We start from the raw sequence: 26,690 nt of genomic DNA on the forward strand, positions 1-26,690 counted from the left end.
CTGTACTTTACTTTCTACTTGTCAGGACAGACCTTTCTTTAGGTCTTCCATTGGATCTTTCACGTAGAGACAAGGTAATCCCCCAAAGAAACATCTTCAATAGCAGATAATCAACATGAACAAATTTGAACTTTGCAGTGAATACTTCTTCAAAACAACCAAGAAGTGCTGCTACGGAAAAAGTTCTTTTTCACAATCATATTGATAAGAAATTGACACCAAAATAACAATACACAGCACTGTTCATTAAGTGTTTTCTTTCTGAACTTGGTATACTTTTTTCCTGCTAATCTTCATTGTGCCAGCTGGTGTTTCAATATAATCTCGTACCATTTTTCATACTTTAATTTTCCCTTATGGGATGCTTTTGCAACAGGCTTTGACTGACTCTTTAAAGGAACACAAAAAGCAGCTTTTAGAAGAACGTACTACAGGAATCAGTTGAAGCTCTTCTGCTGGGAAATAAAGCAGCTACTTAAGTGTTTTAAGAAAGGAATCTTACTCATTAAATGTTGAATAAAAACATCTACAGCGTTTATGTCTCCAAGTGCTTAAAGTGATGGCTTTAAAATAATGTAGTAAAGGCAAGATGAGTCAGGATCCATGCAACTTTTATTTTAATGATTAGACAAATACAGGAAAATTTGCAATAATCTATCAAAACCATATCTTATCAAGAACCGGAAAGGTGTTTAAAAAACATTCACATTCAATTCAGGTTATGTACAAACCAGTGTCTGTAAAAAAGAAAACAGCAAATACTTTGAATGTAAAAGAATTCCATTCTAGTTCACGTTTCAACATTTCCAATGACCAAGCTACCACTGAGATACAATCACAGTGCAGACATGTTCCACAGTCTACTAAACTTGCTTCAACAGCATTGCCAAAACTAATTTTTGAAATAAAGCATTTCGATAAGTTTTGTTGTACAGTACCATCCACCCAAAATTTACTTCTGCATATTTAATCTTTGCACTAGTGGCAGAAGAGTTGTCATCTACAGGTCTGGAGTACATGTATCTATATCTCCATAGGTACAGATATATATCTATATATCCAAGAAGCACCAGTCTCCTATGCCTGAAATAGCCTGTGTCTGCTTTGTACATTTAGGAGATCAGCCATTTTTAGTGGAGCACAGCCCTTGATTATTTGGCTTAAAGAAGTCATCATCCACCCAGCCAGAACTATCCTGAATGTGTTGCAGTATCATGTGCTTACACCTTCAAGATGCACCTCACACAGATGGCACTGAATTTGAGTGTGTCCATAGTAGCCATACATAGATATGACAGTATCATATGCTTTGCTGTAAGACCAGCTTCCATGGATCTCTTTTTCTTTGCCCTGGATTAAATCCCCCAACAGAAAAAGAAAAAAAAAAAAAGAAAAAAAAAAGGAGAAATGGATGTGGCTGGATTTTAGGAAAATCTGTAATTTGTTATGATGTTTTCTCATTTATACATTTATTTGGAGCTCAGCCAAAAAAGGAGACTTATCATTGACATAAGCTGAAAGGAGAGAGAAAGCTACCATGATACCCAGTTTCAAAGTATGAACACTGAAACAGTCACAAAACAGTTACCCCCAGTCTGCCTGAGCACAAAGGAGATGAATCCAGCTGCTAGGGTTACACAATAGTTCTTTCAGAGCTACAGTCTAATGTGCTGTCATTAACATACTAATTTAATAATAATAAAAACTCTCTCAAAAGTGCAGACTACTTATCAGAAGTCTTTCAGTTATAACAATCTAACCAAGATGAATCATGATCTCAGATCAGTGTTTCAAGACAAAGAAGAGAAATGTGACACAACCTTTGCATTTGTGTAGTAACAACCCAAATGCAAACAAAAACTACTGTCAACTGAACCTTATATGGACCCAAGTACTGAGATAATCTTTAGTTGCAAGATCTCATTTGAAACATAAGCTACCGTGACTTGGCCTAAGAGGGCAGATCTAGAAAATTTAATATGGTTTCTGAAGGTGTATTAAGACCTGATAATAAGCAGTATACTTTAACATACCGTTGCCTAGGCTCGAAAAGCAATTTCCTTTCTGAACTTATTTTGAGATTTGAACATAAACTTGAACAGTTTCTATGAATACAAATTTAATACTCTCCACCACTGTCACTCTATACTAGCTCAGAAACTGCAGGATAACAGAAGCGCCTCTGGGGAGTGGAAGACTGGCAATTTAGTGCTTGAAGGTTCTGAGCTCTTCCTTGGGTTGTACATCTAACACCCATTCAAATGTATGAAAAGGCTTTTGTGTATTTCTATAGATTCTAAAGCAACTCTTAATGGAACTAGTGCTCCCATGGCGCATATTGAAGCCAAAAAAGAAACACGAGAGATGACTGCTGCATTTAAGTAAGAACCCTTAACTGAGAGCTGGCTCAAATATGCAAAGAAATGTCACTGATGCCAACTCTTAGGAATCCTGTTCTATACAATAAAACTATGGCTGGGATGTCCAATAAAATACACAAGGGAATTTTTTTAGATATAATGCTCAGGAAAGGGACAAGTTACAATGGTATAAAACCAACTCAAAGTCTCATCAAAAAAAACCCCAAAACACCGCATAAAACAAACAAACAAAAAATGACAGAAACCCCCCAAAAAACCCAAACAACCAACCTGTTTTAAGTCAGATTTCATTGCAGCAAAATATGGAACAGTGATATAAGCTAGAAAACACAAACAAGTTTGACTTGAAAAGTCACTGTAAGCAATTCTGATATGGTTAGTTTATTAATGCTATCCAAGATGAATCAGAACACAAATGAGATGAATAAGAGTACTTCAGATGAGACAAGACAATACACTTTATGAAAATATAAGTGCTAACACTACAGTTAGCAAGTCATACTAGAAAAGAAACATACATTATCAAGGACAATCGAAGAAAGCCTTTCTTGGTTTTAAAGCAGATTTACACATTACAGCCTTTCTTCCTTTATTTGGGCAATGGTTGGTGAGCATCTTTGACGTTTCAGTCCTTTGAATCTATAGGCAATGAAACAAAACCCTGGAAAAAAAGGTAAAAGGAGCTAGTGTCAGGATTTTGACAGTTGTTCTACTTGGCAAGGACTCCAGTATCAAGGCGCAAGTAAAATGGAATGCCCATCCACTCCCTATGCTTCCCAAGGAAAAAATTACTTGTACTGAGTAAGAGTCTATGGCAAAACCAACTTCATCTCACACCAGTCTCATTTCCACACAATTATTCATAAACAAGTTCTTCCAAATGAAGAAGACAACAGAGTTGATCAGTTTTAAGGTTTCAATAGATTCTTCTCCTTGTAAGAAGTTAAAAATCTGCTATCTTCTTTTCAGTGATATTGTCTTTCATTTCTCCAATCTTCAGTTCCTCATGGGAGAGGTAATTAAAGTGAAGAAGGTCACAAATTTTGCTCCTTCGTAACTTTTAGCAATGTCTCCCCTAACTTAAGTATGCTCACCAATAAAGATACTGCACCAAAAAAATCCCTGTCCAGCCTCAGGTGTTAAGACAGCTGAGTGACCAATACTTCAGGTCAACAGAACTCTAAACCATGTTTTTGATGATGAAGAATTTCAGTGATGCATTAGAAGTGCTTTTAATAGCACTCTGATATCTAGATCTGGCAAGCTAAACTTTATCTGGGATTGCTGCAAATGTCTACTTATTTCAGAAGAATTTCAATAGAAGGAACATACAGCAACAATGCAGTCCGTGCTGTTAGAGACTACTTTCAAATGCAGGGTTTGAAATGGTGTTCTAGCAAAATGATTTGCAAGAGCACAAAGAAAAAGTCCTGAAATTGTTTTCTAATGTAGTTTATTAACCTTTTAAAATATAAGATCCAAATTAGGACCTTATAATCTTCTAATGTCAAATAATTCAGTCCAAGTCTAAGCAGCTACATAAACTGGAGCAGGCGTACAGAAGGTGCACTCCATGCTTGAGAATACAAGTATTAAAACTGAGAAGAGGCTCTGGTTCCAGTGTGGAAAAAAAAAAAGCTTTTAAATTTACTAAACCAAACACGCTCAGGCACAGAGGCTATGAAATCATGGAGCACTCTTAGAGTGACAGTACTTTCTCCCTTTGTCAAATTGCTACAAAGTCCTTTCTTGTTACATAAAGCAGAGTCAGGACTCTACTGTCAAAAAATCACTGTTGAAGAAGTCCAGATAGGGTTCTCTCTCTTCAAGCAGTTACAGGGACACGTTCCATGTGATTCATCAGCTTCCTCTGTTAACATCAAGGAAGTCCTGAGCACCCTTAATGCTGTGAAAACAATCAACCTGTGGTAAGAGATCATACTGCTGGTGGAAGCATTAGCAATTTTTACACAGGTGGTCCTTACCAGAGATACATATGTATATCAGAAAACCTCTGATATAATAGCACCTGGTTTAGACTGGCCATCAGGAAGGAGCCACTTTCACAAAGGAAAATTCGTTTGGTGCCCAGTGCAGCAGCTGTCTCAGGAAAAAAACCAAACCAAAAACCACCATCGGAAGAAGTTGTAATGATTCAGGCTTGGAATCTTGAGTAATTAACTTCCATCTCACTTGAGAACTGAGAGAAAAACATTTTTTCTTCTCCCGGATTTGCTACAAATACCCATTCCAGCATCAAGTCTGCTAGATATAAAACTGATGGAATGCTAGCTGGTCCATAAAGGGTTGCACCAGGTTATCTGTAGCAAAGTAAAAAACTAGCCCGAAGGTTATGGAGATCGGAAGAGCTGGTAAGGCCTTCTTAAAGATGGCAAGAAGCAGAAGTGTAAGGCACAGACCCTGAGGGGGAGGAAAAAAAAACAAAACACAAAAAACATACAGAGAAATTAGGAAACTCTGACAAGCAAAAGATTATATATATATATATATATATAAAAAAACATGAATGCCACAGAAATAAAAGATACAGTTTATGCCTTCCTAAACTAAAGGCTTAAGTGACAGACATACAGCCATTGAAAATCACAGCTAAAGTCCTCATCAGTTTTCAGTCTGGCCACCCAATAAACAAAATGGAAGACAAAATGTTGCAGTTATGACTTTGTCCCTGATGAACAATAGAAACTATTCCTATTATAATATTACATTATACTCACAATTAATATGGCTACAAAACATGCTAAAGTTGTATTCCAGTCCCCACTTGCTGTTGCAGAGGCTTTGCCAACAAGGACACTGTAGAAAATGAAGTCTCCTAAACCTAGTTTTACCCCTCCTGCAAAGTGAACACATGGCAGCATTAAGTATCAATCTACTAATATTACACATCAGTAACTGTCAAAGAAAAATGCAGATTTACATTAACTATTAACAAGACTTGATAAAAATAACATTTTATTTTCAAAATTAGTACCACTCCTGAATCAAGCAATAAACTCATGTGAAACAAGATGGATTAGAAATACTCCACTACTTAATTAATTCATCCTATAATTTGAATTTTCATATATTCCCAGTCTCCTGGACATATAAATGCAATATATACAAACTCAGATATTTGTAATTATATTTGTGGAGGGGTGTCCATTTCGTGTTGTCTGGTCATATTCAACAGAATATTGAAGTGCAATTCCTTTAAGCTGGCTGAGGGAGGGGAAAAACAAATAAATCCCTTACAGATGATGTTTAATTTGCCAGTTAGAAACCTACACACAGCAAAATATTCCACTGCCTTCCCAATTTTCCTACAGAATTCTTAAGAAGGTAGCTCTTAACAGCACTTGTGTGTAATTACAAAGCATATAACAGAGGCAAAAACTCAACACACTTAGTCTAAGACGTGAGGTTTAGGAAAATTCGTGATTTAATATCTTATTCCTCTAAACAGTAACTACCATCTTAGCAACAACTCTGCAAGCAAAATACTCAATTATTTCTGCAAGCACCACAAAACTTTTTGAATGCCAGTTCACTGTCTGAGCTTCTAGTACAAGATATTAACTAAGAAAGGCCAACACCGGGTGATCAGCTGTTTTCATTTGGCCTATTGATTACTTTGTCACCTGACTACAGTCCAGCCCAAAACTCACTTCAGGGTTCCAAGAGGAACTCAGAACATCAAAACAAAGGTATATGCCTGGTTAAATATTGGGGAAAAAAAAAAAAAAAAGAAAAAAAAAAAGGAAAAAACGAGGAAAAAATGGATAAAAGAAAAATGGCAACCCTACTCTCTTCCAACAGGCCTCCAATAAATGTCTAGAACAGTGCAGTCATGAAAAGCTCATAAGCACTAAAACACCCTTTAACTGCTGAAACATTGCTTCCTACAGTGTGGATAACAGTAGTTTAATCTTGAGACGAAAAAAAAAGGGTAATGACTGCATTTACAGGGCCTGTAATCCAAAAGAAGTGATACACAGCAGAACACTGCACAAAAAAGACAGAAACTAATGCAATGGACTGTATAATGGTCTGAAAACAGCTCATGCTATTAAAGTTTTGAGTCTGTGCATCAAATTAAAGAGCAATTTGGCCAATACCACGCATTCCTGCAGCAAACCCAAATGCTACCAAAAAGCAATGCAATCTATTTCTATGAGGCATATCAGGATTGATCATGAACAATGAGGATGGTTATGATCTTCAGCTTGCTATTAGCTCACAGCATGGTGTATCTGTGCAGTGAGGATGACTAAGACTGACTAGATTCAGATTTAGTAAGTTTTTCAGACACAGGACTCCATACTCACGTTCTTCAGGGTCTTCACTTGTTTGAGAGTTGCTGGGCAGAGCCTGAACAGCAGCACGGGATTCAGGTGTTGATTCAATGGGTCCTATTCTATTGTCTCTTTGTTGCTGCCATTCCTGACTAAAGCCACCATCATCTGCTTCAGCATCTTCATTCTGAGTCTGGCTTGCCGGAGCTCAAAGGAAGAAAGGCATTTAAGACCTCCTCCAAAAATTTGCCATCTAAAACATGAAAATCTCTCCACATGTAAGGTCATAGCAGAACGAGGAAAAAAGAGGTATGCCATAATATTTAGCAACATCTAACACGGACACACACGATCACAAGACATCTTCACTTAGGATTTTAATACTTATTGAAACAATCAGGAGTCAGTATCCTGTGACTCTGCAGTCACAGCATCTATATGCTGTACTCAAGCCCTAGTATTCAGGAGTACTTCCACATAACAGTGGAAGTTCTGTGGTGACCTAACTTAAAGATCACAATTTAAGGAATAAACTCTCATCTAATATTTCAGTAGCTTGTTTAGTCAGTACTGACAGCTTAATTTTCCAGTAGAATACAAAACTTTACTGAAAGTTACATACATATAGATGCCTTCAAGCATGTTCAATTCTGAAACTCTACTCTGCTTTAATAACACACATAAATAAACAAACCCCATGTTTTTAAACACTAGCTGCATAGCCAAGAGGGCTAGACACATTTCTGCTTAATATAAATGGGTTTGTATTATACCATATCTTCCCAATTTGACAAAGAATTAAGCTCTGTCAATAGTTGGCTATTGGAAGTAATTTCAACATCAACACCATGGAACCCAGAAAAATGAATGCAATAACATTAACTGCACAATAAATAAGCAATTTTTTAAGTCCTGACAGATTCATCATTCCTAATTAGGTCTCCATGCTTTCACTCCTCTACAGCAACCAGGACACTTAACACACTAAAAGATAAATATCCATAAACACATATTCCAATGAAGTGACAACTATAAAGGCTTGTCAAAGAAAAACTCACCTTGTTTATCATAAGTGGAGTTTTTGGAAGCTTTCCGTTGGGCTTCTGGATCTTCCTCAGCCATGTTCACTAGCCATATCATTGTTGCTATTTAAAAGAAAAAAACAACACAACAGCATAGCTTATCATATCTTCAGATGTATGCAATTCTGAGATAAAACAGACTGATGCTAACACTTTCTCATTTTTCGTGGGGTTTTTCGATACAACAGGCACTTTTAGTCTCAGTAAAGCACAGTAATATCTGGAACACAGTCAGTACCAACCACAACACACATTTACAGAATTTGGTGAATAAAATTTTATTCCTACTAGATGTTGAAAAAAATGGCAACAGCTGTTGCCAGAGAAATTACTTCTGTATATGAGGCTCACTGAAAATCTGAATCAACAATTTCTTTAAATTTTTTTTCATTAATCAGTGCTTTTATCTGCAAGTAAAAAGGTCTATTAACACTGGAACTGAGTTATGTCAACTCAGAGGCAGCATCTGCGTCAAAGTTAATTGTCCTCTACCTCCACCATCATAAAATATTCTCCAATCTGGAGGTAACAATGTATTGTCAAACTTAAAGGGTGTACTTCAATTCAGGTTTGTGGTTTCTCAGCGTGAACCTCCCCTCTCACAAAAGAGAGTAACAGGCAGCTATGCACAGTACAAGTAAAACACAGCAAGAGTAACAGATAGAGAAACCCCTCTCTTTTCTCCACTGTAAGCTTGTCCCTGAAGTAGCCAGTCTATAGTATGCTTCCTGCTTTCCAAACAGAGGCCTGTCGGGAGCACCAGTAGCATCATGACTTATGATTAGTTTACTCCACTGTTTATCCATCTGATTCCACCTAGCAATACGGAACTTCAAAACCAGTGGAATTATGTACTAACTGATCCACAGGTCATAACAGCAAATTTAATTCAGTAGGTTATTTTTCACAGCTGCAGGGAGAAACAACGTATCAAAAAAGACAAGCACTGGAGAAAACAGTCCTGTAAACAAATCTCTTCCTAGCAATTTCTCACATTCATTATAGTAATACACAGGTTATTTAAGCACTGAAACCTGATATTTTCTGAAAACAAGTACTGCCTTTGAATAGGTTTAATACCATTCTTCCTGTTTGTATTTTGTAACAAAATATACTGGGTTTTATCTTGAAACATCTTAGTCAAATGATGAGTCAAATTTCTGAGTCAACAGTGAAAGGAAAACTGAGGCCCAAGTGAATGTACCAAGAATTTCAGCTGAAAAACATCTTATTAAAACACAGAAAAATGAGAAAATAACTTCAGCTAAGTGGGTGATTGCAAGTTTAATGTACTTACAGGAGTAAATAAGTGCTGGAAAGAGAGTTTCATTTCTCTCTTGAGCTGTTTCAACTAGCATACGAAGAGGACCTTTAGGACATAAGACAGCAACCAAATCTGAAAGGAAGAGTGAACAGATCTTACATCACCACAGACATACTTAAAATAAGCTTTTTTCTATAACACTTGCAGAGACTTGTAATAAAGTAAAATGCACCCTGGACATAGGCTTCCAAGATAGTCACTGGCCACAGTTTAGCATCCTACATGAATACTTTTTAATATTCACAGTTACACAATCTATTTTATATATTACTGTAAAATGTATACAAGTTTAAAACCACAATATTTCTCACTTAAGATATTATATTAACTGGAAATGAATCTGTCTTGCAAGTAATTCAAGAAAGCTACTATTCAACTAACACCTTGGAAATACCCAAGCCTGCTTTCTATTATCAAAGCTTTTCGTAACCTAAGTTTAATGTTAAAACAAATTTTAAGAGAGCAGGCGAGGCCTACATGACTTCTACGAAGTAGGCATATTTGGAGAGAGAGCTCTAACACTGCTACTACCCTTTGCAGTTGTCCACTCACCATATGTCTTTAAATTCATTTGAAACTAAATCCGACACTGAAAGGAAGAGCTTACTTGTCAGGAGCTGTATGTTGCACAGAGTAGGCCTTCTGCACCTCAGCTAACTGCCCTGGCACCACTGCTGGTCCCACTCAAATAAAGAATTCTTGGTGTGGGGTCACAGGCTTTGAAACTTACATCCCTTTACTCACAACAACTGCATTATGGCCTTGGAACTTTATTTCAAAAGTAATTCTGTTTTGCTGTCACTGAATAAAGGCTGAATCCTTGAAATACTCAGATTTGTTCCAGTCATATGAAGGGTGGAAGTGGGGATGGGAAGGTTTTCTCAATGTGTCTTGTGATCCACAGGCATACACACAAGGGACAACTTCCCTTCATCTGAAGAAAGAGGACACTTAAGGAGTACACTGAGGTATCAGAGCTAAGCAAATCCTATTAACCCTTGCACTTACAATTTAACAGATTCTCAGTCTTTATCATTATCAGGGACTTTGAGAGTACACATTCATCACACTTACATGTTTCCAAGAAAATTCAAATTATGACCATATCTTTATTTAGATGTAATGTTTTAATTATGTCTAAGTAACTGAATTTTAGTCTCGCCTGTGAATTAAATCAGTATTTGGGATAGTCTTTCTTACCAAAAGTACCCAGTGCCCCCTACAGCTTTATGAAGAAACTACATCTTGGTTTTTCTCAGCCATCCTTCTGAAAAAGGGCAGTATGTGATAATTCTAACAATTTTCTTTAATTAAAAAAAAAGAAACCAAGGAAACAAGTCTCACAACTATATCCTTCTAAATGCAAAATGACTTTGAGCAATGCAAACTGCCCTTAATCCTTCCTCGCTTCCTTCTCATATTATCAGGCAAGGATCAGGCTTTATTTCTATGTCCACAAATTTGAGCAATTCACAGATTGGGCAGATCTCTACTTGTATGGGATTGTACACAAACAATAAGCTCCTAAATTCTGAATGTACAAGAGGTTCCAAGGATTCTTGGAGAAAATGAGAAGCGGAAAGTTCTCCCCCTTCATAGAAGAGATCAAAATAGCAACGTAGGTCTCATCTCCTCCTCTCTTGAATTACTTCAATTCTCCTTCCCAAAGAATCTAATGAGTCCAAGAAACATGAAGAAAGATGGCACCATACAGTCACAAAAAGCCCTCAGCTGGAGGGATCTGATCTCAGTTTAGATCATGACCTTATTTCTGAAGTCTGTAATCACCTTATCTGCTACTTTGGATGACACCCACACACACTCTTTTTCTAAGGTCTAGTCAGACAAGTGGAAAAGTTATGGAATAAAAGAAATTCCTGCCCTAGTACCCATTACTATGCCTTGCCCCAAAACTTACCATACACTGAAATGACAGCCAGGATAAGCCATGCAGTCCATTCAGGAAGGTACTTAATGAACACCAAGGCCATGAGAGCACTTATCATAATGAGATATGCTTGCTGGAGCCGAAGTGGACCCTTCCAATGGATACAAATCATTCCCACAACACCAAAGTTCCAGATCATGAGTGCCACCGTAATGTAATCCATGGCAACGTTATATGTCTTAAAAACTTCACTAAAAAAAAAGAAAATAATATGGACTGCATTTGCTTAAAACAACAGAAACAAAATACAGATGCAAGCCTCAGAATATCTTTAAAAAGATTTTCAGATTAATTGTAATGGCACAAACGTAAAATTCTCCCTCCAATTAGTACTTAACTATTCTTCACAGTTGGGATAATTTTACCAGTGTTTTCTTCACACCACCTCTCACTTTTCCTAAATGTTCTATTTCCTTCTCAATCAAAGCAGAAATTGACAGGAAAGGACATTACTGCAAAATCAGTCATTTTGATTATGCTCATAATTTATAAAAATCAGAATAATCAGAACTTGTGAGGTTATAATGGATCTTTAAAGGCACGCAAACAGATCTCTCTCTACTTATGTGCTGCATGGAGAATGCTTTGCTAAAAGCATTATACATGGTTATTCTATTTTGTTCCTCACCATAAAGTAAAAAGCTTTATTTTTGGATGAGCCATGTCACTGTCATACCAAATATTAAAAACTAATTACGACCCTCAATACGTAAAAGCAAAATAGACAAATACGTTGTCACCAAGTCACAGGTGACTTCACTGACACAAGGAAGAAATGGTTGTGATGGCTTTTTGCAGATTCTGCTGCAACCAGATCATCAAGCCACTAAGAATCCTATAATTTGCATAATACTTTCCCCCAGGAAATTTGTCTTCTGTAGCTGTCAGTTGACCTTGGAGAAGTACAGTGTTAACAGGATGTCTCTTACTGTCATAATGTATAACTGGCTTACAGACTCACTCACTGAACTCACTGAGTCCCCTCAGTCACTGAACTTCTACAAAAGTGAGGCAGCAGGGACAGATACAGGAATTGCCTCGTATTTCAAGTTATTGTTAAGGCTAGAGAAACTATTGACCAAAAGAGGCATCACAGATCACTTTTAGCAAAAATCAGTGACTCAAGGAACATCATTTTCTCCTCCCAAAGACCAAATTAAGTAAGTTTCTTCAGAGAGAAGTGTATTTGTCATCAAGTGGGATAAAAATATACACGGGATAGTAATTTCATGACATAACTCTAGATACAAACCCAGATCAGGTTGTTCATTTTAGACAATACCAAATATTATGGACAACTTTTCTTGATGTCTGGACAAAGGCATGCTTCTAAATTTGAAAAGAAAAGCACTGAATATATTTTGGTGAGATAGTAGATTCTTTTCAGCCAGCTCTTTTCCATCACTCCCATGCAAACAGCCTTTGCATATACAGCCCAGTATCAAAGCAGTTTATTGCAATAGGTTACTCACAATCATTCTTCTTAAGATTCAAAGCCTAGTTCTAGAATAAATACATATGTAAGCTGATAAAAGAAAAATAGCATATTAATGCTTTAGTTCACTTACCCCAGGTAGATGAATGAGAAAAAGAAAAGCAGCAAAAGAGAAGAAATGATAAGCCAGCCATGGATCACCTGAAAAAGATACAGATGTTTTTAGACTTGCTATTTTAAAGTTAATATATATTAAAAATGCTTTTAAAGTTACTTTCCATTTTGATTAAACCAAGAGAATTATTTAAGAGATTTCTCTCTTTGGTTGTTGTTAAATTCATATTTATTGTATTTCAATTTAAACTTATGAATTTTAGGTGACCTGTGGTCTTTCAATAGAGGTTCTTCAGCTCTACTGAAAACTACTGTTTGCATATTTTTCGACCATTTTGATACCAGTGGCATGATAACATAGCAGAAATATCCAGAATTAACACAGATGGAAAACATGACTCATTTTTGTGTTGCTCTGATTCCAAACCATTTTCAGAATACAGTTACAGAATTAAAAGCTGGAACCCAGAAAAACCCTCAGTGCTTATCATCAGTGAACAACTACATAAGGATTTCTATATTCTCTATCAGTCATCTATGCACACAATCCCTAATTTTGATATGAGAGCAGACATACATGCCCAACAATTTAACAAAAAAAAGTTCAGCGTCGTACTCAGCAGGGACAAAGATTTAAAGCTGGAAACGACAGGTGCTTAGACTTTGCACTGACAAAAATGCATACCTCTCTTGTGGTATTTACTGTGCAAAACTAAGAAGTAAGACTGAAGAGCCCTTTAACTCCAGAAATCTCTGAACTGAGAATGAGAAATATATGTTCAAAGTCCTAGCACAGAATCTCATATATAAAACCTGAACCAGCATTGCAAATAGATAGCCAGTCAGAAACAATAATCTAGAAATTAAAGCTGCGTAAGGAATTGTGCTTTGAACAGATCTACTAAGTGGAAAATTACTGGTTAAATTAGCTATATATGTACACCAGATCAAAGTATTCAGAAACTGATAAACAGCTGTGTTATCTCTTTGTCCTCTTCTTAAACATGTGTAATAGAATAGATCTTATGTTATAGTTCTTAAATACTTTGCAAAGGCTAATTTAAAAGCAAAGTCCATCTGCACACAGACTAAAAGAATCACACCTATGTGATGCAACCAGGACTTTCTGCCAAATTAAGAATATGGCTATTACAGTTAGTAATTTAGTACATTTAGTCTAATGCTAAATTTTTCATAAGCATTTTTAAAATTCTCAGCAATTTTTGAAACTTTCATTCTCGTCCTTCACACTGCCTTTGAAAACAGGTTCAAATATAACCTTCAACCTAACAAACCTGTAATTTAACTTCTAATCTCTCAGACTGGCTTTTGCCAATGTGTTCTCAAAAAGACTTAAGAATTTCCAATATGTAATAAAGCATAGTGCCTGTAAAGATGCTGCCGGAAAGCTGCCAAAGTATTGCTTTCAATATGGAAAATTGTCACCACTCAGAGCAAGTAGGAGAAAGAACCATACAAAAGCTGAAGATTGATATGTACCTGAAATAGAACCCAATTTTCCAACAACTTGTGAAGTTACTAAGTAGTGACCTAGGAATAATAATTTTATTTATCTGTAAAATTAGTTGAAAATGTTTAAAGAAAATGGCAAAGAAAGCTGTGTCATGACTTCTATCTGTAGTTCTTCTATTTGTAATATAAGCTCTTAAACTTTCTTATCACTTAAGAAAATAAAATGAATACTAATGTTTCATCCTAAAAAACAGTAAAATGCTAACAGTGTCAAACACCAAGGCCATAGTCCAGCAAACTTCTACACACACTTTGCATAACTACTGTCAACAGTACTAAAGGGGGCAGTTTCAAGAGTTGACCTGAGCTGACACTTTACACAGACATTTGTTTTATCCTCAGTATGCATCTCATTTACTATAGCGTTTTCCAGATCACCGGCCTCTTTTCATACCCATGATTTTTCTAAAGTATTTCTTGTAAGTTTTGGTCAGTGTTTTCCTAGCACGTTACCAGAACAGGTTTGTTGCCTTCTCATTAAAGAATTTTCATTCTTCATTTGACAACTTCAACAGACTGCTGGTACAGATTTGGCTTTGCCTGCTATAACTTGAATAAAAACTAAAGATGAACTGCAGAATGCAGATAATTAAAGTGAGCTAGAGCAGTCAGACTTTGGCTAGGCAGACTAAACCAATGAAGAATGTAAACAATAAGAAATTAAAAAAGCTAATCAAATACAATCCCCTTCAAAGATGTTTCTCGTTAGATTTAGGAACTAGAATCAGGATCATGCTTAACATACAATATACAGGACAAACACAGGAAACTAACAGTAGTGAAGATGAAGTATTTCCTTTCTTCAAAGGAGTTTTCACATAAAAATCTTGTGAAGATAAGCAAATCATGACTACCAGATGGAGACCTAATGTTCTTTCATTATAAATTTTGTTCCCCATAATCTAGACTATATTCATCATATAGAACTGCATGTTATATAGAATTCAATGGACAGATAACTACATTTTACAGCATTCTAATATAGCAGCATAGAAATACTGTTAGAAAATCTAAAAATAAATAATTATTTAATGTAATTAGTATATAATGTAACTACAGGAAATATCTGGTATCTAATAATTCTAATTTTTTAGCAGAACAATTATTTTTGCAAGGAGAACGTGCCCTGCTTTGTAAGGTCAAGAAGGATGCCAGAAATGTCAAAAGCTTAGTTAACACTTGTTGATGCCTTCAGCACCTGAGGAGAAGCAACTGGCTACTAAGGAACCTAATGAAAGCACATCAGTTATTTGACTTCAACAGAATGAAGAGAACTGGTAGTTTAACAGGAAAACTTTGTCGGTTCAGATTTAACAGCACATTGTGATAAAAGATAAGGTCCATACTTTAAAAATCACTATTCTAAGATGTATGCAGATTCAGGCAAAAATAATTTCCCCACAGTCACTCCACAGACACTTTGTAAAGGGGTTTCACACACAGACATGAAGACCAAAACCACTGCTCCCTCTTGAAAACAAAATGGAGTGAAGCAAAGCTTTGAATCCCACTGCATGCTTTACAATTATGAAACAGATTAAAGGTCCTGTCTGCAAACTGGGGAGTTTTATTAGGCCAAGCCTTATCAAATGGGTCATTAAGACCAAAAAGAACCAGGAATTTTCACATACAACTCCTCCCAGACAAGTGACATTACAATTATTTATGCTAAGCCTGGACTTGCCTAGATTACATCATTATATGATTGTAGCCTTTCACAAAAGAGCCTTAGAGTCTCTGTGTTTGCTATAAGAATATTGCCTGGCACGTACAGCCACGCACACATCACACTGATGGAAGACATCTCTACTGGGGACAGGGTGGGGAGAGGGCAGCCCTCAAAAAGCCCCTGAAGAGATTTTAAATTGCAGGTCCAGGCCTGTCCTTTGTATTTCTTGACCACGAAAAGATTTTCGTGCATGAACATTTCAAAAGAATAGAAAGCAATGTCACCCTAATTCTAACTGACAAAGCAGATGGCAGTGTTAGCACTGGGCCTTTGCCCAGCTTTGTGTCAAGGGAACAGAAGCCACGAAACTGAAACAGTGAATCCAATCATCAATTCTGTTCCTTTTGCTCAGTCATCCTTGATAACCTTTCATTTTGTTCCATTCTCTAAATAATCTGTACTAATAAATAAAACTAGCACAACTACTTACCTTGTAGCATCTGTATTTGTAAAGCACAACCAAGAGTATGGTCATGACAATGATAACGCTGATCATTATAGCTGCGTTGAGAATTGAATTCAGGGCTCTCTGTCCTACTGTCTCTGTCTCTTCTGTGAAAGGAGTGTAGATGCTACAACAACAAAGAGTCAACTGAAATCACACTGAATGCACAGATGTTTCTGATATATGAGGCCAACATCAAACAAAATTGCAGTAATCTTTCAATTCAGAGCTGTAAAAGCTATTTTCTACTAAGGCAAAATTTGAAAGGTGGCGTAGTATCATATTTGGCTAGTTTTAAGTAAAAAAAAAAAATTCCTTACAAGACTTGCTTTTCCTACATTCTTAGATTACTACTATTTTCTACTTTGTAAAGCAAATAAAGCCCAGAACTGCCCCCTGTTTGATATGGCTACTCCGATGTCATGTGTCCTTCCCATTCTCCCATGCCATCACTCATGCTCCAGTCAGTGCAGCTGGAGTTTCAACAGTGTGCCACCTACGCATTCACCATGGAAGGTTCCCCCAAGTTTTCAACAAAACCATGTTAAGAGTTCAGCTCACTCTTTCCTAAAGAAATACAAACCCCTGGGGAAACTGCTTCATTGCGAGAAGGGAAGGCAAGGCAGGAAGAAAACAGTTATCATAAGTAAAATCTCAAAAAAAATTTCTTTGATCAACAACTTTTAAAGTGAAAAAGAACACTGTGTTTTATTGAAACATCTTACGACATACTTATATTATACAAACATTTCAAAACCAAACACACTTTGAATCATTTTATCTAAACGTTTTCACAGTGGAACATTTAAACTGATTTTTAAGGTGCATTCCAACCCCTTAACATTCTATGATTTGTTGCAGTTTCCGACAGGCTCAGTGTTCTGCCTTCATCTCCTTTCTCTCATCAGCTTTCATTAAAATTGCCTTTTTTCCTTCTCAACATTAATATTTTACCAAAATCCCCCCAAAATTTTACACAGTCAACTGCCAGAAAAGTTTCTGTAACTACACCGAAAGTGAACCTCATAAAGTTATATTCCCCTTGCATTTGAATTTTTTTATCAAACAGCATGGGCGAACCAGAACTTGGCACATATGTTATTTCATTTAAACTAGTAGTTTTGTTCCTTTTCCAAAACTTTTGTATTCTAGCAGAGTACAACTGAAATGGCTTTGGCTTAGAATTATTTTATAAATACCACAGGGCATGATGAAGTATTAAAATGAGGACTAAGATCTGAATCAAGCAGTGACAATCAAGATATTATCCCCACTGATCACCAGACAGACAACAAATGTCAATAGTACTATGAGCATAAGAGTCTGGTCTCTGGAAGGAATAAAACAAAATTATCTTTGGGTTGGAGAAGGGGAAAAGGGAGGCAAGAATTAGACTCTTGAAGAAATGCAGTTTAAAGAAAATTATCTGAGTCCGTTGAAAAGATATGGGAAAAAATTGATACATACAGCTGTCCATCCTTGCGTGTATAAAAGCTGACAGACTTGATAGTTGCCACAACGACCACCATGCAAAGCGTGACAGGTACAAACAACATAATCACATGTTTTGCCCCATATTTCAGTGTCAGCTCTTCATCTTCTTCTTCATCTTGCTCCACCACTTGCTGAATGTTGTTTTGTGGCTGCCCATTGGTCTCAGACTCAGGATGGTCATTTCTTCTGCGCTCACTGTGATCATGGCGACGTCTTTCACTGTTGTCATTCTGTAATACATAAAAACCAGTTTCCTCAGCAACTCTCCACAATCATTCTTGTACACTAAGCTAAACATGACCTTGAGGAGTAAACACGTAAGGTAATATTTACTGTCAAGAACACGTGCCACAGCAGGGACTTAACCAGCAGTAATTAACTGCATCACATAGTTATCAAAAGAATGGGAGCACAGGGTTAAAAACATCTACATTAAAACCATCGGCAATTAAAAGAAGGCTGGTGTCATTTAACAGCCTATGTCACCTTTCCTTTAAACAGAATTTTAAAGGTGAATAGAGACAGACAGCTTTTTCCCTTGGTTCAACTACAGTTGAGACAAGGGTGCATGACAGTAGAATGCCCATAGCTTGACAAGAATTAACTGTATCAATTCCTAAGAATAATGCCAAACAGACATTTATGATCTCCTCTCCATGGAAGTTCCAAGAAAATGTCGACTTCCTTTATTATGTTACTCCCACTACAGTATACTAAGTAGAATATATATTAAAATGGAGTGTCATAGAGGTGTCGTGTTCCCACCTTTTTAATAAAAAGAATGACACATAAATGGTGATCAAACTCATGGAATTCTCAGTCTGTATACTGAGATTTGATCCCAAAGTTTTAGTGTGATGAATTAAGCATACAGATTCTTTCTCTCCTTTCCCAAGGATACTACTGCCACATCCTTCCACTGAGACTGAAGAAATTCCACCACTCTTGTCAACAAATGTGAAAGAGCTGCCTACCCCTCCTAATAGTGCTACATGAAACATCAAGGATATAATTCAAACACAAAGACAGTGGTAAACTTTCAGTGGAAGCAAAAGCACAAACTAGGAACATAACCTATAAGTAAATGATCTGGCCCGGTGTCACAAATCTTTTGCACCCGTTTCAAGAAGCCCTACAAGCAGGGGTCGTTCACCTTTTATATGTTGTGTGCACATAGAGAACACAACAGGAGAGTGAGCTATGCTTCACCTGTTCTGGACTACAAAGAAACAAAACCATTACCAGACACACTAAACAAGCACTAAATGCAACAGTTTATACAGACTACCCATTTTTTTAGTGTATTAGCATGTCCAAAGTCAATGCTGCACTGTTCAAACTCAAGAGGTTTAATACAACAGATAAAACACAAAGATTTTTGATTCCTTGTAAAATTGAACTCATTTCTTCAGAATTACTTAATCTAAACCAGTTCTGTTTAAATAAGTGCACTGGAAGATACCTTTTGCAATACCTTTAAAATATCACTTCGTTTTAGTAAAATTGATCTAGACGTAAGAGAAGGCATTGAAAATAACCTCATGATTTTCTCCTTACATATTCTTACTCGGGTAGTTTGTTTCTTAAACATGCAGTGTGTTAAAGTTTAATTACCTGTTCTCAGTAGCATTTCCAAATGTAACTGCTGATTTGTATCTCACTAATTCACTGCAGTTTTTCGATAAATCAATAGTAATTTTGGAAATTCTTTATACAGAATTTTCCCCGCCCCACCTCAGAAAAGATAAGATCTCAAGTATACACTCAGGAACTCACAGTGGGGTTTTAAAAGCACTTAAATGATTAAGGAACACAAGTCCCTGGACTTTGAACTGCAAATGCTGACACTGCTAAAACCCTAGTTGAAGCTTTACAACTTCCCCAAGTCATGAAAAATTTACTTTTAAAGACCAGTACAAAGTAACAATGTACATGAAATGCTATGCCTATTTATTCATTTTTTTGTGGTATCCTCAGAATCAAGCTCAGCAGAGTTTCAGGATCTGTCCTCTGAGAAAATCTGTTTTATTTTTCAAAGAGGAAACGGAATATAAGAGGAAAAAAAAAAAACCTTATCTAAATTAAACAATTAAAATTAGGAGGCAACCAGATTTTTTGAGTTAAGGTTTTTACCTTAATTAGAATTTAGTATCATTAACTTAAAATATGTCCTGAAAAATATCTTGGATGCAATATCATTTCTTACTAAATAAAAGATTTGTTATAAATCACTTGGCATTTTATGTAAAGTCCTCACATACAGTTATTGAAAGTCAGAAATGGGAATATGAGAGAATGCAAATAAAGGGATCACGTTTAATTAATCTAAAATGTGGCTGCAACTGAACCTCTTTCTGTACAGATCATAGCCCAAATGTAAAATTTTTCACTTTGATAGTAAAATACTCTGTTTCTCTCAGTCTAGAACAAGATAACAATAAACTTAACTGTCTAAATAAACTGCCTAAGATGATCGTAACGCGATACCGGAGATGAACAGAGCCTTGGAACTCTGCACAAGCAAAGCAAACCGAGTATCTACCTTTCTGCACACTTTTAGAATGTGTCGCTCTTTCTTTGCTGTGCTAGAAGTCTTGCATGAGGCACCACTTACCCCATCTTTGGAGGAGAAATATAAAAAATAAAATAAAAATCTACAGCTTTGGAGAGTAAACACAAAGCCAGCCAATTTAACAGCCTGATTAACTAGCGCACCGCTACAACTTGCAAAACCAAACATAAAAACTGAAGAAATTAGACCAATATGTGCCATTTTACTCCCTTCACTAGTTAGGAACAAAGACCCAATCACAAAATGCCTTTACATACTAAAACACAGTGCATGAAAACCACATCAGCATCAGGAGTTATATGAGTTATTCTCTCATTTGCAGTTAAAGCTAGAAAATCAGTTGTCCTTTCAGGCTACTAAAGTTAGCTAAATGTGACATGCGTGTGCCCCACTTCTTAAAAGAACAAAGTGCACTTATATCCTACCTGATCAGTATTAAACAGAGCAGAGGCCATGGACTCTTGCTGAAGTGGAAGCAAAGGAACAGACTCTTCGCTGTCCTCAGACATAGTTAAAAGTGAAAATTCTGAAGCTAAAAAGTCAGTAACACCTGTTGTAACACCGTAAGCAAATGTAAGTTACGAACTACGCGCTTTCAGGTGAATAAACAATTTCAAAAGTAAATGCTAGTGTTTTTTTTTCCTATCAGGAAAATAGTTAATAGCAAACCCAGACTAATGCCCCTGAACCAAGAGATAAAAACCTAGTGTATTTGATAAGAAGTTTTTAGTTATTATATCCAGATTTATACATCAGGAGTAGACCACCACGCCTGACAGTGGGCACAGACTTCATCAGTTCTCGCATACAACCACTGATGTTTAAAGGTCACTATACAGTGACAGATCTGAAGACTGGGCTGAACTCTTCGTCTGTGAGTAAAAGAAGAGATGGTAAATTATAGCACTTAGTGATTTCACATGCTGACTGTTAGCCATAAAAGCTAGATATACTTAAGCAAAAGAGGACTTTTGTACGTATGTCCAAATCAAAGTACATGTGTATTAGGGGAGAAAAATCATTACAACTAAGTATCAAAACTACAGAGTAACTTAAACATGGAAAGAAAAAGCACAAGCAGCAGTTATTCATCAGTACAGTCTGTTAGTAAGAAGAAAATAGAACCCATTGCTGGTAAGGAGCATCACCAAGTTATCTGTAAAGATGGTGAGCCCACAGCTCATTGCTGAGCTCTGCCTTTTTAATCTGGCAGAAGTGTTCAATAAAAATTAATCTCTCACCTGTCCAAAAGGAAAAGAAATCTTTTTCATTCCCTCAGAAGTAAAAGCAGAAAGGATGCAGTAGGAAAGTTTCCCACTTTTCTGTTTTTATTGGCAGTTTATACAAACAGTAAGATCTTAAGTCAAACTGACTTCTTAACTTAAAAATTATTTTTCAAATGTTTTATATTTTTACTGCTATATCATGATGCTGATCTGAGATTAAGACAAGGATTTTTCAAAATTCTACTTAAATTGCTGTATTGCATAAAAGAGTTGGAGCAGGGATCAGAATATTCTCTTGAATATTCTGCCACAAACATGGCTACAAGTGGCCCAGACTCACAAGAGCATTTCTGTGTCAAAAGGAAACCTGATATTCAAGAGCTATAGCAGGAACAAAGAATGGAGTATGACAAATCCAAGAACCTGAGCACCACACCCAGGCAGATCATCTGAACTTGGTTTTACCAAAACAGATACAGTACAATGTTTATAGTTTTAGCAACAAGTATGTGCTTAGGTCTTACAAAGCAGTCATATAAAACTGCATGGTTTGAGTTCTCCCCTCCCTCTCTCCCACCCCAAACCCTCAAGAACTCTGAGAGCACCTTGACAATTATTTAGAGTAAGACAAGACAGAGCTGTTCTTCCTGCATAGGAACAGTCCTCCAGTAATAACAACAAAACTCAGGCTTGAAGCTCTACCTAGACTAAAATAAACTCTGTGACTGAGAAACCTGTGAACCAAGTAGATCATAGCCAGGTTAGATCAAGAGAACTCACTAAATCCTCTAAAGGTCAATGTTTGACACCAGAGTGTCTCACCCAGTTCTTTTTTTTTTTTAATTGATGGCTTGGTCGCTCCAACACCACTTTAAACTGGGGGAAGTCTTCTCTCTACATAAAAATAAGTTTAGAACATCAGATATTTTGCAACATATTTCTTTTGGCACTGCTTATCACCACAACAATTCAGATACAGAAAATTAATCCCAACAAATTATTCACCTCTATTTAACTGCTACTAGACAATAAAATTGTTCGTTACATACGGTGTTGCTGAGGTGGGTATCAGGGAAGTTTTCTGTCAGCTGTCCATGCTGAAACTGGGGTAAATGCGCAGACAGCTCTGTCATTGGAGCAGTCCTCTGGAAATCACTTATTTCCACACAAAACGGATCTTTCCTCTTCAGACACTGAAAGGAAAAGGATGTGTAAAAAGCCTTTGCTCTTAACATGACCAGGGTCACCCTCCTCTCTATACCCCAATTTTTAGAGTTCACACAAATCAAAGAGAACCTTTTTTTATCTAACGATGATACCAAACTGCATTGTATCTACTAAGAGCTCATAATAGGGATTTTCCAGCACAAAAATAAGAGCCTCTAGGTATTATCAAATTAGTTCATCAGCCACAAAAATCAGCCAGCAACAAACTAATCATTCAGAACAGTTCTCCACTGCTTCCTGTGCAATAAGCAAAAAGTACTGCACACTTGCTCAGAGCACAACTTCCACATTTTTACCTCAGCAGAGTACAATTGCTCCAAGCCATTTGGTTTTGTATTGCCGATAAGCTCAAGGGTAATTTTCAAGTAAGGATGACTCAGTTACACTTGAATCATTTAAAATCTACATATAACCATAACACTGTAATCACCTAAGAGTGACCTAGTGCTACAAAAGACAGTATTTCAGCTGAACCTTAAGAACTAATGTTTTTATGTACCAGCAACATAAATGCTGGGTTTATGTACCAGCAACATCTACATAAACATGTCACATATATGTAACAGCTTTATACATTCTTCCATAAAAAAGTCAGATGCTAACATTTTCCTATGCAAATATTAATAAACTATGTGTTCCATAACAAAACAGGATAAAGTAATAAAGGAGAAAGAGGAAATCTGACCTAAGTTTTAGAAAAAACCCATAATTTTAAGAGACAGTGAGCAAGCCTAGGTAAATCACAAGCTTGGTTACACAAATAATAAATAATGAATAAACCTCAAGGGTGGGGTGCCAGTCCATCCCAAGCGGCTCTTGTTCCTACCTTGTGCCAACTCCAGCACTCATCAGTCCTCTTTATGGTAGATTTTACTCACTAAAGTAGAAGAAAACAAATCCAAGAAAAAAAAAACCAAGAACCAAGAATTTTTTCTGCTGTTTTAGTATACTCAGCTAATGTATGAAGGGACCTTGAAAAACTCCTACAATAGAGGACATCACAAAATAAAGACTCTCATTTTTGGCAGCAGCAAGACAGAAGTGCTGCAAGACAGCATCTTATTCAAAGAGAGAGTTAAGCCTATTTTCATACATGTGACCATATTGAAGCTGTTTCTCAATTTACAAATAAATACAAATCTAACAAGACTAGGGCACAGTGCTTACTAACTTCAGCAGCCAACTTAGTGTAGCTTCCACTTAAGACCCATTAGGAAGCAACATCAATTTAAAAAGTCTAGTGGGAACATGCAAACTGTTTGGCATGTTTGGCAAACTGTTTGGCATTTAATGGCAAAAACATTTGCCATTAAATGTGGAATTTAACTAATTTAAAATATAACTTAAATGTAAGATTAGATGAAAATAAATAAGAATTCCATTGTTCAAAGTTTTGCTCTAATTCTTTGGTAGGGTTACAGAATATAAACAATGGTTTTTTTTAAGGTTGCTATCAGTAGAAATTCTCAGTGACAGAGCAACCACAGCTGAAAAAGTTGAGAATTTTTATCCATATGTGGAATATCAAAATGAGATTTTTCACATCACAGCATGTCAAAATTCTAATTAAATTACAGGAGAGAAAATCAAAACTCAACACCAGTCACAAAATCCTACTTAAAGATCGGTAAAGAAAACCACACAAACTCACCAAACAATAAAAACCTCAGCTACTAAGGAGCAGAGAGAATTTGAAGACAGGGAGGAGTAACTGACAGAAGAATTGCACCAAAGCTTGAATCACAGACCTCAAAATTTATGGTTTGTTAAAACAATTCCTGTTGAAAACTCAAGAAGTCAGAAAATGGATTCAGAGTATCTTCCCAAACAACTTTATTTTATATCGCTAAATAAGTGAAGACTCTCACATTTGACACGTAGCCATGAATGAATGAATTCTTCAAATGAACTGTGCATAAACAGACGCAAACTAAAGTTTACTTGTTTTACCTGAAAAGGGACTCACCAAAAAAATTTTTTTCTGATGAAGCTGTGAATACTAAAATAGCCTGTCTAAAAAAGTTCTTCCTTGCTTCCTTCTGGCTTTCCTACATCGTAACAGCAGGAATTACAACTGTCGTTATCATGCGCTTACATTTACCCTAATAAGCAGAGCTAACACCATAATAAGCAGAGGCGACACTCACGTAAGCTCCTCTTTACTTACAAGAGAAAGTAAAGCAAGTATCGATCAGACACAAACGCGGCACGGTTAACCCGTGCTTCACCTCTCAAATGAGCAGCAAGAACAGCTGCGGCCGCTCTGGGGGCACCCCGCCCTCAGCGCTGCCCGGGCCGGAGCCGTCTCCCTCCAGCCGGGGCTGGCCCGGCGCGGGATCCCAGGCCCCCGGGAGGCCCCCGCAGCGCTGGGGGTGCGGGTCAGGCCCTGCCCAACCCTGCCCGGAGTCACCAGCTGCCCAGGCCTGGCGCAGCCCCACCGACTCTGCAAGGGGAACGCGCCCCGGCCCGCAGGACTGCGCGCAGGGCTCGCCCCAACGCCGGGCCCGGCCCACCCTCGGGGGGGGCGCAGCGCGCCCGGCCCGCTGCTCCCGCTGCCCGGCCCGAGGGCACCGCGCCTCGCTCGCCCCGCCCGGGGCTGCCCCGGCCCCCCGCGCACAGACGGACCTGCCCGGCGCCCCTTCCCCGGGTTCCGCCACCGGCTCCGCGCCGCCGCAGCCCGGCCCGGCCCCGCCCGCTTCCGGCCCGCCGCCACCTCACTTCCCACGGGCGGCGCGGCGCGGGAGCGGCCCCGGCCTGGGGCGGGCCCCGCACGGACTGCGGCACGCACGGCACCCACCGGCCCCCGGGAGCGCCGCTGAAAGCACACGCTGGAAACTCTGCCGCCACCGACTGCATGGAGCCGAGACACGGGGGCGGGGAGCGAAGAGAGGTACCGGTGATGAGAGGCTGGCTGGGCATGGAGAGAGAGCGCACTTTGAAACTCCAAGGAAATCTAATTTGTCCTGTTTAACCTGGTACCAAACAAAGAGAGGGGTATTATGAGAAAATACACTTCTCGGTTGTTTTGAATTAAGGCCATAGATATACTAGTAACCCTGTTTTAAAATGGTCTCGCAAGAAAGCATTATGAAAATAACTTGAAGGGATATTTATATTTCAAAATACAAACATTAAAAGTAAATATGGTATCTTTTCAAGAAGCCTCTAAGTAGACCTGTGACTTGCTTGTGGAAGAAACAAAGTCAATTTCAAACTTGACACTTACCTTGCTATCCATATTTGGAGCATAATCTACAACTCAACCTTTTAAGTGCATAATTAGTTGGGTTACTAACATATAGTAAGTGCTATGATAAATGTAATAATTCTGAATATTAAAAAATGTGAAATATCTGAGGGACTATGTAATTCTGCATATTTAAAACAATGCTGTATTTCAGTATTTGACTACACTGCAGGCAGATCTATGGTAAATTGAAGTGGAATAGAACGATTGCACCTAGACGGTTTGATGTAAACATTGCAACACAAGTATCAACTTTCAGTAGGTCCTATGCATATGAAATGCATTTAAAAGAAGCCATTTTTAGACTGAAAGTGATGTCCAACCATTAACCAAAAAAAACTACTTGTAATTTAAAAGGAGAAAAAAAAAATCCCAAACCTCAACCAACCAAATGTGGGCATGCAGCTCCACCAGACTATTTTGTTACAATACCTTACACTGCTCACACTGCATGATTGTGCACTAATTTGCAAGTCTGCATCCAATATTCCTACACAGGATAATGTATAGAATAGGAAAAAATGTGACCAAGTTGTAATATAAAACCCAACAGCTTCCAGTTTAAAGTGTATCCACTTTCCAAAATACTACTCCTGCAAGCAGCTATCAAGCAACCCGGTTTAATAAAGGCATGA

The 26,690-nt window shown here is 37.5% G+C and overlaps 1 protein-coding gene across 9 annotated transcripts; it reads right to left on the bottom strand.

Annotated features, from left to right (window-relative positions):
• Positions 1-594: 594 nt before the first annotated feature.
• PSEN1 (presenilin 1) lies at positions 595-25,502 on the bottom strand. Of its 9 annotated transcripts, none has more exons than XM_032692281.1 (12): positions 25,434-25,502; positions 22,631-22,774; positions 20,781-20,905; positions 17,757-18,013; positions 16,275-16,416; positions 12,602-12,669; positions 11,004-11,224; positions 9,059-9,157; positions 7,738-7,824; positions 6,713-6,886; positions 5,120-5,238; positions 595-4,802 (listed from the first exon to the last, which is right to left on the bottom strand). In XM_032692281.1, exons 3-12 carry the CDS (start codon positions 20,862-20,864, stop codon positions 4,647-4,649), a joined length of 1,407 nt encoding a protein of 468 aa, XP_032548172.1. In that variant the 5' UTR covers positions 20,865-20,905; positions 22,631-22,774; positions 25,434-25,502; the 3' UTR covers positions 595-4,646. The 9 variants fall into 9 exon arrangements, 8 of the variants coding, with proteins under 8 accessions (XP_032548172.1, XP_032548180.1, XP_032548174.1 ...); XM_032692289.1 differs by having other exon boundaries at positions 20,781-20,819; positions 25,434-25,490; XM_032692283.1 differs by lacking the exon at positions 20,781-20,905 and having other exon boundaries at positions 1,314-4,802; positions 25,434-25,492.
• Positions 25,503-26,690: the final 1,188 nt, after the last annotated feature.

Source organism: Chiroxiphia lanceolata, chromosome 6 (genome assembly GCF_009829145.1).
Source record: "Chiroxiphia lanceolata isolate bChiLan1 chromosome 6, bChiLan1.pri, whole genome shotgun sequence".
Taxonomy (NCBI): domain Eukaryota; kingdom Metazoa; phylum Chordata; class Aves; order Passeriformes; family Pipridae; genus Chiroxiphia; species Chiroxiphia lanceolata.